The following is an 18,064-nucleotide window of genomic DNA, read 5'->3' on the forward strand; positions in this document are numbered from 1 at the left end:
GATAAGACAAGTCAGAGACAGTGGCATATTCACTGCACATAGGTGCTGTGCATACTTTAGCTGTGCTTAAACATTTTAAATTCGGCGTATTTGACATATAGGTGCAAATAGCATATTCCTTATTAAACATACAATTAAACTCTGCGTTTTAGATTCGGCGTATTTGACATACGGGTGCAAATAGCATACCTTATTAAACATACAATTAAACGTTAGACATACGTAATGGTAGCAGCTACAGTACGGTACAGTACGGCTACTACACTATTTGTGTATGTTAAGGAGTCTCGTGGCCTGCGGGAAGAAACTGTTCCTCAAGCGATTTGTGCGTGCTTTTGGAACCCTGTATCTTCTCCCTGAGGGTAGCAGGGAGAACAGGCTGTTGTGGGGATGGTTTGTGTCTTTGATGATCTTCAGGGACCTCCTGAGGCACCGCTGTTTATACAGTTCATGCAGATCTGGCAACTCACATCCTGTTACGTGCTGGGCCGCGCGTCCCACTCTCCGTAGCGCCCTGCGGTCCATGGTGGTACAGTTCCCGTACCAGGTGGTGAAGCAGCCAGTCAGCAGGCTTTCAATGGTGCCTCTGTAGAAGTCCGTGAGGATTTCTGGCCTTAGCCCAAATTTCTTCAGGCGCCTGAGTCCATGTATTCGCTGTTGGGCCTTTTTGACAACAGTGGCGGTGTGGCCGGCCCAAGTCAGGTCCTGGTGGATGTTGACTCCCAGGTACTTGAAGCTGTCCACCCTTTCCACCACTGTGCCGTTGATGGTGATTGGGGGTGTGCGCCCCCCCCCCCCTCCTGTAGTCTACAATGATCTCCTTGGTCTTGGAGACGTTCAGAGAGAGGTGGTTGTCCTGGCACCATTGTTCCAGGGCCCCCACCTCCTCTCTGTAGGCCGTCTCGTCGCCCCCCGAGATCAGCCCCACGACCGTTGTGTCGTCTGCAAACTTCACGATGGTGTTCGAAGTTTGAGTCGCCATGCAGTCGTGGGTGTAGAGGTCGTACCAGAAGGGGCTGGAGACACACCCCTGGGGCGCTCCTATGCTGATGGTCAGTGGTGAGGAGGTGAGGTTGCCCACCCTCACCACCTGGCGGCGGTCTGTCAGGAAATCCAGGATCCAGTCGCACATTGCTGTGTTTAGTCCCAGATCCTTGAGTTTGTGTACCAGCCTAGAGGGTACTATGGTGTTGAATGCTGAGCTGTAGTCCACAGTCCATATTACATAATGGTAATATGGTGAGAGAAGTCTACTGTAATCCCACTGGATTTGGGGGCAGAACACGCCAGGATTGGCCAAATCCAGTCCCCAGAATTGTCAAATCAAATCATCGACACACTATGGCCCGTCTCTCAACCCTCTGTCATCTCAGACAAGATCTCCAACCCCTCACGCCACTTGGGTTCTGTTGGGTTCAGCTCAGTGTCGGACAGCTGCATGAACATTCTGAGGTTGTGTGTTCAATCCTGGGTAGCCTCCAATGTAAGTTTTGAAAACCAACATCCCAGTAAATATTGAAAAGCTCTGATGAAAGCATTCTGAACCTGTAAGACCTGATGGCTCTGGTGTTTGAAGGCTACCTGAAATGCATGAGGTTGTGTGTTCAATTCTGGGTACAGTGAAAGTTTTGAAAACCAACATCACAAGTAAAAATTGAAAAGCCCTGACCCAGTAGATCGACATATTGGAATTGCATGAGGTTGTGGGTTCAACCCTGAGTGCAGTGTCAATTTTGAAAACCAACATCCGAAGTAAAGATTGAAAAGCCCTGATGAAAAGGTTTGAAACCTGTAAGATCCAGTTGCTCATAGTGTTGGAAGGCTACCTTCCCTGAAAGCTTTGAGGTTGTGGGTTCAAACTTTGAGGCACAGGAAATAATTAAAAGCACTCAGAGAAGAGCAGTGAGTGTGGTGGTGTGACGGATTCACAGACTCCTGTATCATCTCGTCTGAGAACGTGTGAACCCTGGTTTGATTCCCTCTCCACTACCAGTAACCGGATCAATCAGGAAGGGAGTTGAACCCACATTTGTCTGATCCCAAGTCAGATGCCTTATCCATTAGGCCATGTGGTTTCACTGGTGAAAAAGCATAACTTTCCTTTTCTACCAAGAATGTTTTCCTGGCTATACAGTACCTTATATTACCGCCCCCATCTGGCAGAGTCAGGTTAGGATTCTCCAGCATGGACGCCATTTATTTCAGATACAACCCCAACATATTGACCGTCTGTCCCAGTGTATTATTAATCGTCGCCATCTGGACTGATAGAGGATGCCCCAATTGGGTCGGACGTACATGCAGGCACAATTGGCTGTGGGTGGGAAGCCGGATTAAGGATTATGTCCTGGTCGCTGCACTAGTGCCTCCTCTGGTCGGTCGGGGTGCCTCTTCGGGAGGGAGGGGAACTGGGGGGGAATAGGGTGATCCTCCCACGTCCTGCCAGTGAAACTCCTCGCTGTAAGGTGAAAAGAAGCAGCTGCTGACTGCACATGTATTGGAGGAAGCATGTGCTAGTACAACTCTCCCGAGATCAGCAGAGGGGATGGAGCAATAACGACCAGGACAGCAGGGGGAATTGGCCAAGTAGCTATACATTTGGGGAGAAAATGTTAGTAAATCCATTGTTGGGTGATGCCTTAAAGTTTAGAGTATCATCTATATTTTAGAAATGTTTAATGATGAACTTCAGGTAATGATTATAACATTTCAGAAATGAACTCGTCAACTCCAGTTTTTGGCCAAACATGTCAAGTCCTCCAATCCTGGATCTTCCTCACACATTGCTCCATCCATAGTGATAAAGCTCATTGGAATTGCATATGAAGGTGGTGTCCCATGACCCCTGCAGAGAGGGGAAACAGAGAGGTCCTCTTTTTTTGCAAGTCTAGCCTCCTCTGAATGTGCCTCTGTGTTTCCCAGGTCAGGCTAGGCTAGCGTGGCACTCAATGAGGAAGCACTTTGATGCCCCCTCTTCTTCCTGCCTGTGTGGTTGACCACACCACCGGGAGTGGGGCCAAGGAGCAGATATGCAGAATCCGCTGTTCCAGCAACCAGTGCAATCCAATCCAGTGCAGGGAAAACTTTGGAAAAATTATTAATGTGACCATGTTTGGATTTCAATTTAGCCTTTTCACATCCACTCATGCTAAAATGAAAAATACAAGTAATGTTTTATAGGAGCTCAATAGGCCGCCTTGCCTCATTACAGCTGTAACATTTTCCTCCTGTACTTAACTTAAGTAGAGACAGTCCCTGTTACCCAGCAGCTGCCTTACCCATAGGCTAAGCTGCCTTTGTCACTCAGAAGATGAAAGTGACTCGCACACGATGGCTCCATGTGTGTTTGGGTGTTCCATATCCGGCAGACATGACTTCTGACGGCACGAGCAGCACCTGCCAAGTCTGGCCTTAAAGGCGAAGGTAAACTAGGGAAGGAAGTGAGACAGGCCCATGACAGATGAAAGATTTCCTCCCTACCACGCCTGCTACTGTAAGTAAGCATGTGGAGTGGGGGAAGCAATGGCTAGTCAAAGAATCAGAAAACCAGCACTCAAAATAATTCCTTTGGGTTGTTTTATTTACCTTCAAGCAAGACAATGTACGTTTCGGCGTGGAGCCTTCCTCAGCATTGTGCTGACAGAAGACGGACATGACGTATAAATAGTGTCAAACCGGAAGTACAATCAATTACATTATCAAGTACTAGGAAATATCTCACAACATAAAATACCACTGAATATAATATCAAAAACATCAGAGAATATCAAAAAAGAGATAAAGGTACAATTTTAAACAGTATACTTGTATATAAGTCTGTATATATTACACAGCAGGAATGCAATAATGTTTTGCAGACGAGAAGAATGAGGCTGGATGGCCACACTTGTGTTAAATAAGCACAGATGAAAAGTCAACATATTAGAATAACAAAAATCAGTAAGAAAATATTAAAATAGAATTAGAAAAATATATAATAAAATGCATATAAGTGAATGCATCGGATAGAGATACTGCAGGTCCACACATGACGCTCCCACACTGCCTTACAGTGCCAGAGCATCATGCGCGAACCCACAGCACATCCACCCGACGCACCCCCTAAAGAAAACAACCTAGCAAAAGTTCTTCGTTCAAGCCCTTGGGGTGTTCTGTCTGTAAGGTATGTATCCAAAATGCCTCTCTTTGTAACAAGGCCTTGTCTCTGTCACCCCCCCTCTTCAGTGGACTGACCTGTTCTATACCCTGGAACCTGAGGGAACACACGTCGTGACCAAACTCATTAAAATGCCTGGCGACAGAGGATTTTATATCTCTGTTTCTAATGCTACTGTGGTAAACCTGTGTGGGGGGGGGGTTATGTGCCAGGACTGATTGGGGACTGATTGGGGTGATTGCCTCCAGCCGTGGGGTGGGGGTGAGGCTCTGGGTTAAAGAGCAGAGCCTGTCAGTGATTCGGGGTTGCTGGAGAGTTTTGTGCTTGTGTGTGTCCCGTGCCCATGAGAGGAGGACAGCTGCCTCCCTCTCAGCAGATATCGGGCCGGGGAGTCCGTGCAGTCCACTTCGGTCACCACCCGTTCTCCAGCCAAGATCAGCGTCCGGCCCGCCGCCGTACGCTGCCAGCACCACCGACCAGCCGTTTATCCCCAGTCGGACGGTGCCTAGCTCAGACCCCGGGGGGGGGTCTCGCCGACGGGCGAGTTAAGTTTTAAGCCTTATCTTCTTTATGTTTGTTTGTTTATTTGGTTTGTTTATTTGGTTTATTTGTTTATTCTTCTTATAGCCACAGATTATCCGGGGGGTCCTAGTAGGCGGCCAATTGTTCCAAGGGGGTCAGTGTCATACTTGTGCTCTTTGCTTGCTGTGCATAACCCGGGCGGTTTGGGGTAGCCCTGTGTGGGATGTTTGCTCTTTGCTTGCTGTGCATAACCCGGGCGGTTTGGGGTAGCCCTGTGTGGAAATGTAGCCTAATTGCTGTGTAGCTACTGCATCTATTGCACGCTAACCGTGCCTTCTGGAGTTTCTCACGTGTGCTGTGTGTGCATAATCATTGGCCTGTTGTGGCCCAGTTTGCAGTGATTTCATCTTCATGTGTGTAGTGGTGTTGCCTTATGATAGACCCCAGGGACCGTTGGGAAGCGTATTGGATACTCACCTGTGATCACCTCTGTGTTTTACTCTGTCGCTAAAAGCCTGTAATAATAAAGCTATCTATTTTTATATACTCCTGAGGTTTGTGTTGTTTGCCTCCGTCAGAGCCCTTTCCGGGCTGGTTTACTACACTGGTGGCAGTGGTGGGATTTAATTTGAACCAGTCCCACTATGATGGAGGGCGACGCACAAATCGCAGCGAGCTCATCAGCTGAGCTGAATCACACACCTGCTTTAAATCAGCACCCTTCCTCCACTATGAATACCGCACGCCCTGTGTTTATGCCCGAGACTTTTACTGGCATTGGGCGAGAGTGGTCGGATTGGGTAGGCCAATTTGAAATGGCTGCGGAGGTGAATCACTGGAATGAGGATTTGAGGCTCAAATTTATGTCTCTGTTATTGGCCGGTCGGGCTCGAGATATTTATAATGGTCTCTCTCCAGAGTCCCGCGCGGATTATGCACAGCTGAAAGAGGCATTGGGGAGATGCTTAGAGCCCTGTGACAGTGGGGATTGGAACAGGGCGAGTTTTCTCGCCCGGCGGCGCTTGCACAATGAGAGCGCACGAGAATTTGGCAACGCATTACGCAGGTTGATAATTAAGTCATACCCCAATGCAGACACCGATACTCGCGATCTTTTTGCTAGAGACCACTTCATTGAGCATGTTGGCAGTGGGGAGTTGCGTGTGAACCTTCGTAGCGCCAAGCCCCTCACTTTAGAGACAGCAATTAATCTCGCATCAGAACTTGAGCTTATAAGGAGCCTGGAACACACCCGCCTTGACCCTGATGCAAAAGTGCGCGGGGTTATAGAAAAATCCCCAAGTGACAAACAGATGGAGCTGCTTTTGGGAGTAGTTGAGGGACTACGCCAAGAAGTTAAAGCATTACAGAGCACTGTGCAGTCCATTAAAACACCTGTTGATAGGGCCACAGTCACTACTTCTGTACGTCCTGGCGCGTCAGCTCCCCGTACACAGAGCAGCTGGGGGCCCAATCGGGGGGAGGTGTGTTGGGAGTGCGGCTGCAACAGACATCTGCGGCGAGACTGTCCCTATCTGCCGGGAAACTAGAGGGGGCGTGCACAGCAGGCCAAATGCCCGCCCCCCTTCCTTTTGCTGTCAAGATGGCCTTGTCGAACCAGAATGAGTCTGCCATGTATCTCCGTGCTAAAATAGGTGGGTTGGATTCTTATGTGTTAGTAGACACAGGGGCTAACGCCTCCATTATCCCCAAATCAATATGGTTGAAACTGACTAATGGGGGGGAGTTAATGGAGTATGCTGGTGATGCATCTGCCGCCAATGGGGGTCCCATGTGTGTAGTGGGGCGGTGGCAGACTATTTGCCAATTTGATTCCTTGGCCCTGGTCACAGAGTTTTTGGTGGCTGATGTTCCAACACCAGACATATTACTGGGTTTTGATTTTTTGTCCAAATTTGGGGCTGTTGTTGATATGGGTAAACAATGCTGCCATCTGCTGGGGAAAAAGTTTCCACTAGTCTCTGCCCCTGATGTAGTTACACCACAGCTGGTGACTGTTCACACAGACACCATTGTGCCCGCCCGTAGTGAATTTATAATTTCAGGGGCTGTTGAAGGGCTCCCTGGGGCATGTACTACTGGCATGATGGAGCCTTTGGCCTCTATATCTAAACACTGTGATATCTTCGTAGCCAGAGTCATTTGTAGTGTGAAGCAGGGTTTAGTGCCTGTCAGAGTAATTAATGTCACAGACGACCCCCTCACCTTAAAACAGGGCATGAAAATTGGCAAATTGTTCTCTGATATAACCATTATGGATGGTGCAGTCGACAGTGGGCAAGGGGTTTCCACAACATGCCCTTGGTCAGGTGATTCCTTGCTCAGGGAGTTTGGTTTGGACGAGAAGGGCCTCACTCCTGTCCAAGTGCAGTCTATTCGTGACCTCCTGCACAGGCATGTTTCGGTCTTCAGCACTGGCGACACTGACCTAGGGAGAACTCATCTTACAACACACCAAATTGACACTGGCGATGCAAGACCTATTAAAATGGGGCCCCGAAGAGTTCCCCTGCATATCCAACAGGAGGTTTCAGACCATATAAAACAGATGCAGGGAAATGGGATCATACGGCCCTCATGTAGCCCCTGGGCCGCACCAATTGTGCCAGTGCGAAAGAAGGGAGGTGCCCTTAGATTCTGTGTGGATTATAGGAAACTCAATGATGTCACTGCAAAAGATGCTTACCCCCTCCCCAGAATTGACGATGCTCTGGATAGCCTAGCCAATGCCACCCTGTTTTCCACCCTCGACCTTGCCAGTGGTTACTGGCAGGTCGAGGTTGATCCTAAGGACAGGCCCAAAACAGCCTTTGCCACTAGACAGGGACTGTTTGAGTTTAATGTCCTGAGCTTTGGCTTGTGTAACGCGCCTAGCACGTTTCAAAGGCTTATGGACTTGGTATTAGCAGATCTACAATGGACCACATGTTTAGTCTATTTAGATGACATTATCGTTTTTGGCCGCACTTTTGCAGAGCATCTCACTCGTTTGGATGAGGTTCTGTCAAAGCTGTGTGGCGCTAATTTAAAAGTCAAGCCGTCCAAATGCAACCTTTTCTCCACCCAAGTAAAGTATCTAGGTCATATAATCTCTGCACAGGGGATCAGGGCAGACCCTGCTAAAGTGGAGAGTGTGCGGGAGTGGCCAGTACCAAGAACTCAGACGGAGGTAAAAAGCTTTGTGGGGTTAGCGTCTTATTACCGGCGGTTTGTAAAGGGGTTTGCAGACATAGCCCGCCCCTTGCACCGGCTGACGGAAATGGGAAAGCGATTTAGGTGGGGGGATGACTGCCAGCAGGCCTTCATACAGTTAAAGTCCAGCTTGACTACAGCCCCAGTGCTGGCATACCCCGACCCCCAAAAGAGCTTTATCCTAGATACAGACGCTAGCGATGCTGGGATAGGGGCAGTACTGTCACAGGAGGAGGGTGGCGTAGAACGCGTAGTGGCGTATGCCAGCAGGGCATTAACTAAGGAAGAGCGCCGCTATGCCACCACTAAGAAGGAGCTTTTAGCCATGGTAGCGTTTACAAAGTATTTTAAACATTACTTACTGGGGAAGGAGTTTGTTTTGCGCACCGACCATGGCTCCTTACGGTGGTTGCATAATTTCCAGGGTTTAGAGGGGCAGCTAGCTCGGTGGGTGGAGCAGCTGGCTAATTTTAATTATAAAATTGTCCATCGCCCTGGAAAACAACATATTAATGCAGACGCTTTGTCTCGGCTGCCAGCCTTCCTGGAGGGGGCTCGTGCCCTGCCGGTAGCTGCTGAGTTTCCACCCATACAGCAGGTGCCAACCACGTCAGTACGTGCAGTCAGAGCGAGGGAGCGAGGGTCCCCTGAGTTAGATTTAGGGGATGAATTGGCTCAAGCTCAACAGGAGGATGAAGACATTGGGCAAATCCTTCAACTTAAAGGGGGTGTTGGGGCGGGGCAGGTAGACCTGCAGGGCAAGCCAGGTCTGAGGAAATACGCCCCTGTATGGGACCAACTTCACATACAGGATCGCCGGTTGGTTCGTGTCCCACCCCCCAATTCTGATGCAGCCTCTAGGGTTCAAGTTGTGTTGCCTAGGTCAATGGTGTCAGCTGTTTTGGCCATGTTACATAATGCCATCACCGGGGGGCATTTGGGGATTCAGAAATTGCAGGCGAAAGTAAAGGATCGCTTTTATTGGGTCGGTTGGTTTGGGGATGTGAAGAAGTGGTGCAGGGAGTGTGTCGACTGTGCATCCCGTAAAGATCAGGGGCGGCCCCCTTGTGCTCCTCTGGTTCCTTCATCAGTCCCATCCCGGCCTTATGAGCGTATTGCACTGGATGTGCTGGGTCCCCTACCAGAAACCCCAAAAGGGAGCAAGTATGTTCTGGTTATTGGTGATTATTTTTCTAAGTGGACGGAAGCTTTCCCCATGCCCAACCAGGAGGCTCGCACCATTGCCCGTATTTTGGCAGAGGAATGGGTGTGTCGGTTCGGTGCCCCTCGTAGTATTCACTCCGACCAGGGAAGAAATTTTGAGTCCAATTTGTTTAAGGAGCTGTGTGGGTTATTGGATATTAACAAAACCCGCACATCCCCTTACCATGCTCAGTCTGACGGTATGGTCGAGAGATTTAATCGCACCTTGTTGTCCATGTTGTCCCTGTTCGTAAATGATAATCAATTGAATTGGGATGCTTTGCTGCCGTATGTCATGATGGCTTATCGGAGTAGTGTTCACACTAGCACCGGCTTTACACCCTATAAGGTTCTGTTTGGTCGAGAGATAATCTTGCCTGTTGATGTGATGCTGGGAGTGGCCGATCAAGACAAGTTCACTTTAGTTAGTGATTATGTAAGCAGAACTGCAGATACCCTCTCTACTGTGGTGGAGGCAGTGAAACGACATCAGGCTAAGGCCTCAAAACACCAAAAGGCTGCCTATGATTTCCGTGCCAATTTTCAATATTACTCAGTAGGAGAGTTGGTGTGGGTACAAAATAAGGCAAGGAAACGAGGGCTGTGCCCTAAATTGCAAAGACGATATAGGGGGCCTTATAAAGTCCTTGACAGGGTTACAGATGTGTTATATCGTTTGGCATTGGAAGAAGGGGGGCCCGAATGTGTGATCCACTTCAATAGACTCAAACCTTTCATTGCTGGTTCAATTGCAGAGACTCCGGTGGCTCCAGCCGGGCCTGGCAGAGGCTCTCCATCTGGGGCTTCAACTGAGGTGCCCCTGGGTGCCAGTTGGGTCCATCATCGGCAGACGGGGCCATCAGGAGGCCGTGCTGGCGAGGAGCGACTGGGGCCGGCTTCAACATCTCAGCCTCCAAGAGCGGCCCAGCCTGTAGCAGTTGCTGCTCCCCGCACGGTGTCTGAGGGGCCTGCGTCATCGCCGGTGGTTGGACCAGGACAGAGACATTTCAATCAGCATGGGGATGGTGAACCACCCCAACCATCGTCTTCACAGGACTCGGGCATAGGTGGTGCCCATGGGGGACATTCAGGGAGCCAGAGGCCCGGACAGCATTCAGTGACTCTTGAAGAGCGGGGGGCTTCTGAGGGCCCAGGACGTCAGGGGCCGTATCCAGGCCGTACTAGGAGGCCACCTCCATGGTCCAGAGACTACGACATGTCCCATTCCTAACTCGCGGACGAGTTTTTCCGTCATGGAGGGGGGGAGTGTGGTAAACCTGTGTGGGGGGGGGGTTATGTGCCAGGACTGATTGGGGACTGATTGGGGTGATTGCCTCCAGCCGTGGGGTGGGGGTGAGGCTCTGGGTTAAAGAGCAGAGCCTGTCAGTGATTCGGGGTTGCTGGAGAGTTTTGTGCTTGTGTGTGTCCCGTGCCCATGAGAGGAGGACAGCTGCCTCCCTCTCAGCAGATATCGGGCCGGGGAGTCCGTGCAGTCCACTTCGGTCACCACCCGTTCTCCAGCCAAGATCAGCGTCCGGCCCGCCGCCGTACGCTGCCAGCACCACCGACCAGCCGTTTATCCCCAGTCGGACGGTGCCTAGCTCAGACCCCGGGGGGGGGTCTCGCCGACGGGCGAGTTAAGTTTTAAGCCTTATCTTCTTTATGTTTGTTTGTTTATTTGGTTTGTTTATTTGGTTTATTTGTTTATTCTTCTTATAGCCACAGATTATCCGGGGGGTCCTAGTAGGCGGCCAATTGTTCCAAGGGGGTCAGTGTCATACTTGTGCTCTTTGCTTGCTGTGCATAACCCGGGCGGTTTGGGGTAGCCCTGTGTGGGATGTTTGCTCTTTGCTTGCTGTGCATAACCCGGGCGGTTTGGGGTAGCCCTGTGTGGAAATGTAGCCTAATTGCTGTGTAGCTACTGCATCTATTGCACGCTAACCGTGCCTTCTGGAGTTTCTCACGTGTGCTGTGTGTGCATAATCATTGGCCTGTTGTGGCCCAGTTTGCAGTGATTTCATCTTCATGTGTGTAGTGGTGTTGCCTTATGATAGACCCCAGGGACCGTTGGGAAGCGTATTGGATACTCACCTGTGATCACCTCTGTGTTTTACTCTGTCGCTAAAAGCCTGTAATAATAAAGCTATCTATTTTTATATACTCCTGAGGTTTGTGTTGTTTGCCTCCGTCAGAGCCCTTTCCGGGCTGGTTTACTACACTACTCTTGTGTTCTGAAATGCGAGTTTTCAACTCTCTGATAGTTTTTCCAATATATACTAGCCCACATGGACACTTCAATAGATACACAACGAATTTAGTTTTACACGAGATCCTACTCTTAATCGAGTACTTTCTTCCAGAGTGAGGATGGAAGAATGTCTCTCCTCTGATCATAGCATTGCATTGAATACAGTTAAAGCAAGGAAAATTACCATTCTGTACATCAGACAAAAAATGGGAGGGGCCAGGGGGGCGTGTGTAGCAGTCAGCTCTAACGATCATATCTCGTACATTTCTTGCCCGTTTTTGAGCAAACAAGGGAGGCTCGCCAAATAAATGGCCCACTTGGGGGTCACTTTGTAAGATATTCCAGTGACTTAAAACACATTTTTTTATTTCCTGAGAAGCAGGTGAAAAAGTAGCAGCACACACTATTCTAGACCCTCGGGCAGGGGTGGACTTCGGGACCAACAGGTCCTCACGTTTCAACCCCCTAACTCTCTGTAGGCTGTTCTCCTGTTCCCCAAATCCAGTGGGATTACAGCTGTTCTCAAGGATTGTGTTGTTAAAAAAGAACTTTTGCTAGGTTGTTTTCTTTAGGGGGTGCGTCGGGTGGATGTGCTGTGGGTTCGCGCATGATGCTCTGGCACTGTAAGGCAGTGTGGGAGCGTCATGTGTGGACCTGCAGTATCTCTATCCGATGCATTCACTTATATGCATTTTATTATGTATTTTTCTAATTCTATTTTAATATTTTCTTACTGATTTTTGTTATTCTAATATGTTGACTTTTCATCTGTGCTTATTTAACACAAGTGTGGCCATCCAGCCTCATTCTTCTCGTCTGCAAAACATTATTGCATTCCTGCTGTGTAATATATACAGACTTATATACAAGTATACTGTTTAAAATTGTACCTTTATCTCTTTTTTGATATTCTCTGATGTTTTTGATATTATATTCAGTGGTATTTTATGTTGTGAGATATTTCCTAGTACTTGATAATGTAATTGATTGTACTTCCGGTTTGACACTATTTATACGTCATGTCCGTCTTCTGTCAGCACAATGCTGAGGAAGGCTCCACGCCGAAACGTACATTGTCTTGCTTGAAGGTAAATAAAACAACCCAAAGGAATTATTTTGAGTGCTGGTTTTTTGCCCCTCTCTTATTATTTTTTGAGCCGTGCACCGTAACTTTTTGGAACTTTTGAGAGTGCTCACCAGTCGTGACTTCTAGTCACTGACTATTTGGACAATTATATTTTTGGGTGACGCACCTCTACCTACCTTCTACCTGCCAGAAACGGACTAAAATGGCGTCGTACCAGGAAATAGACGGCCTTACAGATGAAAGAGCTGCTACTCGGGCCTTCTCGGATTCCGACTCCGATGGTATTTTAAATTTATTTCCAATCGTGTCTACTGCACTGTCTTCCGATGTCCTTGCTTCTGACAATGTGGCCTCACTAGCCAGACGCTACGAGTTTCTACTAAAGAAAGAGACCCGTTCCAGCCTCCACGGCTCCACACTCTCGCAGTACTGGCGTAACAAACGCATACCGAGAGGGCTACGCATGAACAAAGAACCAGCGCTTGGAAGAGACAACAGCGAGTTTTGCCAACAATGGTGTGAAATTCTCAACAAATGTTCCTTTGACCTCATGCTCCTTGTCATTAAGCATGTTGACGCTGAACTGTCCACAACCAGAAAAGAGATCATGGATCTGAAGAAAGAGATGACCAACAAGATCGACGTGCAACAGCTCAAAGAGATTGAAACAACATGTATGACTTTGAAAGACACATATGAGAAGCAGGTCATGGAAGTGAAGCTTAACAAATATCGCAGAGACACCCTTGACTATAAGAACAAACGTGTCTATTCCTGGTTGTCATCAGACGGCTCAGGATCTTATCAGAGATACCGACGCAGACGAGAAGAACACACAGCTTACAACGGGCTGTCCACGGAGGATTCGGGGAGCGACGGGCCAATGAGGGGCTCCAGACGGGAGCCTTTTTTAGGCGTACCCCCACAACGCAGGTACCAGACCAGAATTTGGGCCTCAAACGCCGCCCAACCCGAAGAGGAGGCAAGCGACACCGCCAGCACCGGCAGAGGGAGAGGGAATCGGCGGCAGAGGGCGAAAACGTGATCAACCTATCCAGCAGGTCCCTGTCTCCACAAGAAGCATCCATCCTCTCAAAAGGTTTATCCTTTATTCCCTCTGCTAAAGCTGATTCTTTCAGAACTAGGATTGAAATGTTTAAATTTTTGAGAAACATTAAACTGCGTGCTTTCTTTGATAAGGGAGCCCCCCACTCACGTCCTTTTTTGAATCCTTCACAGACTGTTCCTATTTCCACGTCTGAACCAGGCCTGAGGGCTAAAAGTACTTTTGTTCCGCCTGCCCTGAACCCCTCCGTGGCCACCTTTTGCCGACTGGTTGAAGAGGATGTAGCTACAAAGGTACACTTGTACAAAAATAAAATGAGACTCTATTCTAATATAGAGTTGCAAGAAAAGAAAGCATTACGTGCACTTTCTACTGATTCGACTATTGTTATAAAACATGCCGACAAAGGGGGCGCTGTTGTCATCCAGACTAAAGAAGCGTATACAACAGAGATCTTGAGACAACTTGGTAATACAGATTTTTATACTCCCCTAATGGGTGACCCCACACTTAAATTTTTTCAGAATGTTGAGCATTTTCTTAGTACAGCCCTTGCTAATTCTCTTATCAGCCAAAACGAATTCAAATTCTTGTTACAGAAGCACCCTGTGCGACCTGTGTTCTATACTTTACCTAAAATCCATAAGAGCTGTGTTGAGCCAGTGCCTGGTAGGCCTATTGTGGCTGGCACACAATCTCTTACTGAGCCTATTTCTCAATATCTTGACAGACACATTAAAGTGTTGGTATCTGATCTTCCTTCTTACTTGAAAGACACCACTGACTTTTTGAATAGGTTAGGTGCTGTACAGCTCACTGATGAGAATGTATTCTTATGTACCATGGATGTCAACAGTCTATACACTAATGTTCCTCATGTGGAGGGCTTACAAGCTCTAACACATTTTTTGAATAGAAGATCGACGCTTCAGCCCCCGACTGACTTTTTGGTTGATTTGTCAAGATTGATCCTTAATAGCAATTATTTTAAATTTGAGAATTCTTACTATCTTCAATGCCAGGGAGTTTCTATGGGTAGTCCATGTTCCCCTAATTATGCGAACCTCTTTATGGGAAAGTTTGAAGAAGACTTTGTATATAATAATAACCCCTTCTCCATTTTTTTGAAGTGTTGGTTCAGATATATTGATGATGTATTTTTTCTGTTTTCTGGGACACACTCTCAACTAGAGGAGTTCAATATTTATATTAATTCCAGACTACCATCTATTAAATTCTCTCTAGAATACAGTGAAGACACTGTCTCCTTCCTTGATGTTTCTGTAAACAAATCTGAACAACTACTGACAAAGGTGTATAGAAAACAGACAGGAATAGTTTCTTGGACTACTCTAGCTATCATCCCCCCAGCCTCAAAAGAGGTTTGCCATACAGTCAACTTTTGAGGATTAGGAGGATTTGCAGTTCTGATCATATGTTTGAAGAGCAGGCTGCTGAACTATGTACAAGGTTCAGGGTAAAAGGTTTTAACAACACAATCCTTGAGAACAGCCTACAGAGAGTTAGGGGGTTGAAACGTGAGGACCTGTTGGTCCCGAAGTCCACCCCTGCCCGAGGGTCTAGAATAGTGTGTGCTGCTACTTTTTCACCTGCTTCTCAGGAAATAAAAAAATGTGTTTTAAGTCACTGGAATATCTTACAAAGTGACCCCCAAGTGGGCCATTTATTTGGCGAGCCTCCCTTGTTTGCTCAAAAACGGGCAAGAAATGTACGAGATATGATCGTTAGAGCTGACTGCTACACACGCCCCCCTGGCCCCTCCCATTTTTTGTCTGATGTACAGAATGGTAATTTTCCTTGCTTTAACTGTATTCAATGCAATGCTATGATCAGAGGAGAGACATTCTTCCATCCTCACTCTGGAAGAAAGTACTCGATTAAGAGTAGGATCTCGTGTAAAACTAAATTCGTTGTGTATCTATTGAAGTGTCCATGTGGGCTAGTATATATTGGAAAAACTATCAGAGAGTTGAAAACTCGCATTTCAGAACACAAGAGTAGCATTAGAAACAGAGATATAAAATCCTCTGTCGCCAGGCATTTTAATGAGTTTGGTCACGACGTGTGTTCCCTCAGGTTCCAGGGTATAGAACAGGTCAGTCCACTGAAGAGGGGGGGTGACAGAGACAAGGCCTTGTTACAAAGAGAGGCATTTTGGATACATACCTTACAGACAGAACACCCCAAGGGCTTGAACGAAGAACTTTTGCTAGGTTGTTTTCTTTAGGGGGTGCGTCGGGTGGATGTGCTGTGGGTTCGCGCATGATGCTCTGGCACTGTAAGGCAGTGTGGGAGCGTCATGTGTGGACCTGCAGTATCTCTATCCGATGCATTCACTTATATGCATTTTATTATGTATTTTTCTAATTCTATTTTAATATTTTCTTACTGATTTTTGTTATTCTAATATGTTGACTTTTCATCTGTGCTTATTTAACACAAGTGTGGCCATCCAGCCTCATTCTTCTCGTCTGCAAAACATTATTGCATTCCTGCTGTGTAATATATACAGACTTATATACAAGTATACTGTTTAAAATTGTACCTTTATCTCTTTTTTGATATTCTCTGATGTTTTTGATATTATATTCAGTGGTATTTTATGTTGTGAGATATTTCCTAGTACTTGATAATGTAATTGATTGTACTTCCGGTTTGACACTATTTATACGTCATGTCCGTCTTCTGTCAGCACAATGCTGAGGAAGGCTCCACGCCGAAACGTACATTGTCTTGCTTGAAGGTAAATAAAACAACCCAAAGGAATTATTTTGAGTGCTGGTTTTTTGCCCCTCTCTTATTATTTTTTGAGCCGTGCACCGTAACTTTTTGGAACTTTTGAGAGTGCTCACCAGTCGTGACTTCTAGTCACTGACTATTTGGACAATAGTCAAAGAATCACACAACTACCTTGGTATTTCAGCCAACTGAAGTTCAGGGACATGCTGCTAGCTAGACATAGTCTAACTGAACAGGAAAATGGCAATGTACTGTGCACATACAAACATCTCCTGAACAATACCTGAACACACACTGTCAAGGACGATCTTAGGCCTGCACACTCTCAGCTATGGGTAGGCTACTCCTAAACTACTCTCACGCTGCTGTGACTTTCAGCGAGTCAGACACCTATCCCACCTGCTGGAGTAGATGCAAACAAGTGTCCCGTCCAACAATTCAGTAGATCAATCACACCATTAATGGTAACACTTTACAATACTGTAACACAAAAATTGGGTAGTTACTAAGGAACGAGTCAGGAACGAACCATTAGTTCATGATTAGTTCATGAATAGTTAATAGCTAGTTCCTTAATGGTAGTTACTTGAGAACTGACCATTAGTTACCATGTTAACGAACCAGTAAGTAATGATTACTTCCTTATTTTTTTTCCGCTAGTTCATGAGTAGTTAATGGGTAGTTACTTAAGAACAGACTATTAGTTACCATAGTTGTTACTAGGGAATTAATCATTAGTTAATGATTACTTCACCATTAGTTTCCATATGTGTGCCCCCTCAAGTAAAGCAGGCCATCATACTTAGTTGTTACTAGGGAATTCATCATTAGTTCATGATTAGTTACCATGTTTGTGCTCCCTCAAGTAAAGCAGGGCTTCATACTTAGTTGTTACTAGGGAATACATCATTACTTCATGATTATCTTACCATTAGTTACCGTCACCCTACCTATAACAAATAAATACAAGACTTGTTCCAGGTGAGGTTTGAACCCTTGGCCCCAAGAACGCAAGATTATTAGTCTCTACCAAATGAGCTATCTATTTGTTATAGGGTAGGTGGGTGATGGTAACTAATGGTAAGATAATCATGAAGTAATGATGCATTTCCTAGTAACAACTAAGTATGTAGCCCTGCTTTACTTGAGGGGGCACAAATATGGTAAGTAATGATGAAGTAATCATGAACTAATGATTAATTCCCTAGTAACAACTAAGCATGAAGCCCTGCTTTACTTGAGGGGGCACAGACATGGTAACTAATGGTAAAGTAATCATGAACTAATGATTAATTCCCTAGTAACAACTATGGTAACTAATAGTCTGTTCTTAAGTAACTACCCATTAACTACTCATGAACTAGCAGAAAAAAATTAAGGAAGTAATCATTACTTACTGGTTTGTTAACATGGTAACTAATGGTCAGTAACTACCATTAGGATCTTTAAGGAACTACCATTAAGGGTCATTAAGGAACTACCCATTAACTACTCATGTAAATATAAATATATATATATATTTTTAAGGAAGTAATCATTACTTACTGGTTCGTTAACATGGTAACTAATGGTCAGTTCCTAAGTAACTACCATTAAGGAACTACCTATTAACTATTCAGGAACTAATCATTAACTATTCATGAACTAATGGTTAGTTCCTGACTACTTCCTCAATAACTACCCATTTTTTGTGTTACAGTATTGTAAAGTGTTACCCCATTAATCAACCTAAATACAGATAATAGAGAAGTAATATAATGGACAGTTAATATGGGGAGCGGTTTTTCCATTTTCACAAATTTAAGCTGT

At 46.3% G+C, this 18,064-nt stretch overlaps 1 protein-coding gene across 1 annotated transcript; it reads left to right on the forward strand.

The window, feature by feature from the left end:
• The first annotated feature begins 11,896 nt into the window (after window positions 1-11,896).
• LOC310796402 (uncharacterized protein) lies at window positions 11,897-16,269 on the forward strand. Its single transcript, XM_083658590.1, has 2 exons — window positions 11,897-13,528; window positions 13,669-16,269. The coding sequence occupies exon 1, from the start codon at window positions 12,632-12,634 to the stop codon at window positions 13,472-13,474; it is 843 nt and encodes a 280-aa protein (XP_083514716.1). The 5' UTR covers window positions 11,897-12,631; the 3' UTR covers window positions 13,475-13,528; window positions 13,669-16,269.
• Window positions 16,270-18,064: the final 1,795 nt, after the last annotated feature.

Source organism: Poromitra crassiceps, assembly GCF_964638095.1.
Source record: "Poromitra crassiceps genome assembly, chromosome: 2".
NCBI lineage: Eukaryota > Metazoa > Chordata > Actinopteri > Beryciformes > Melamphaidae > Poromitra > Poromitra crassiceps.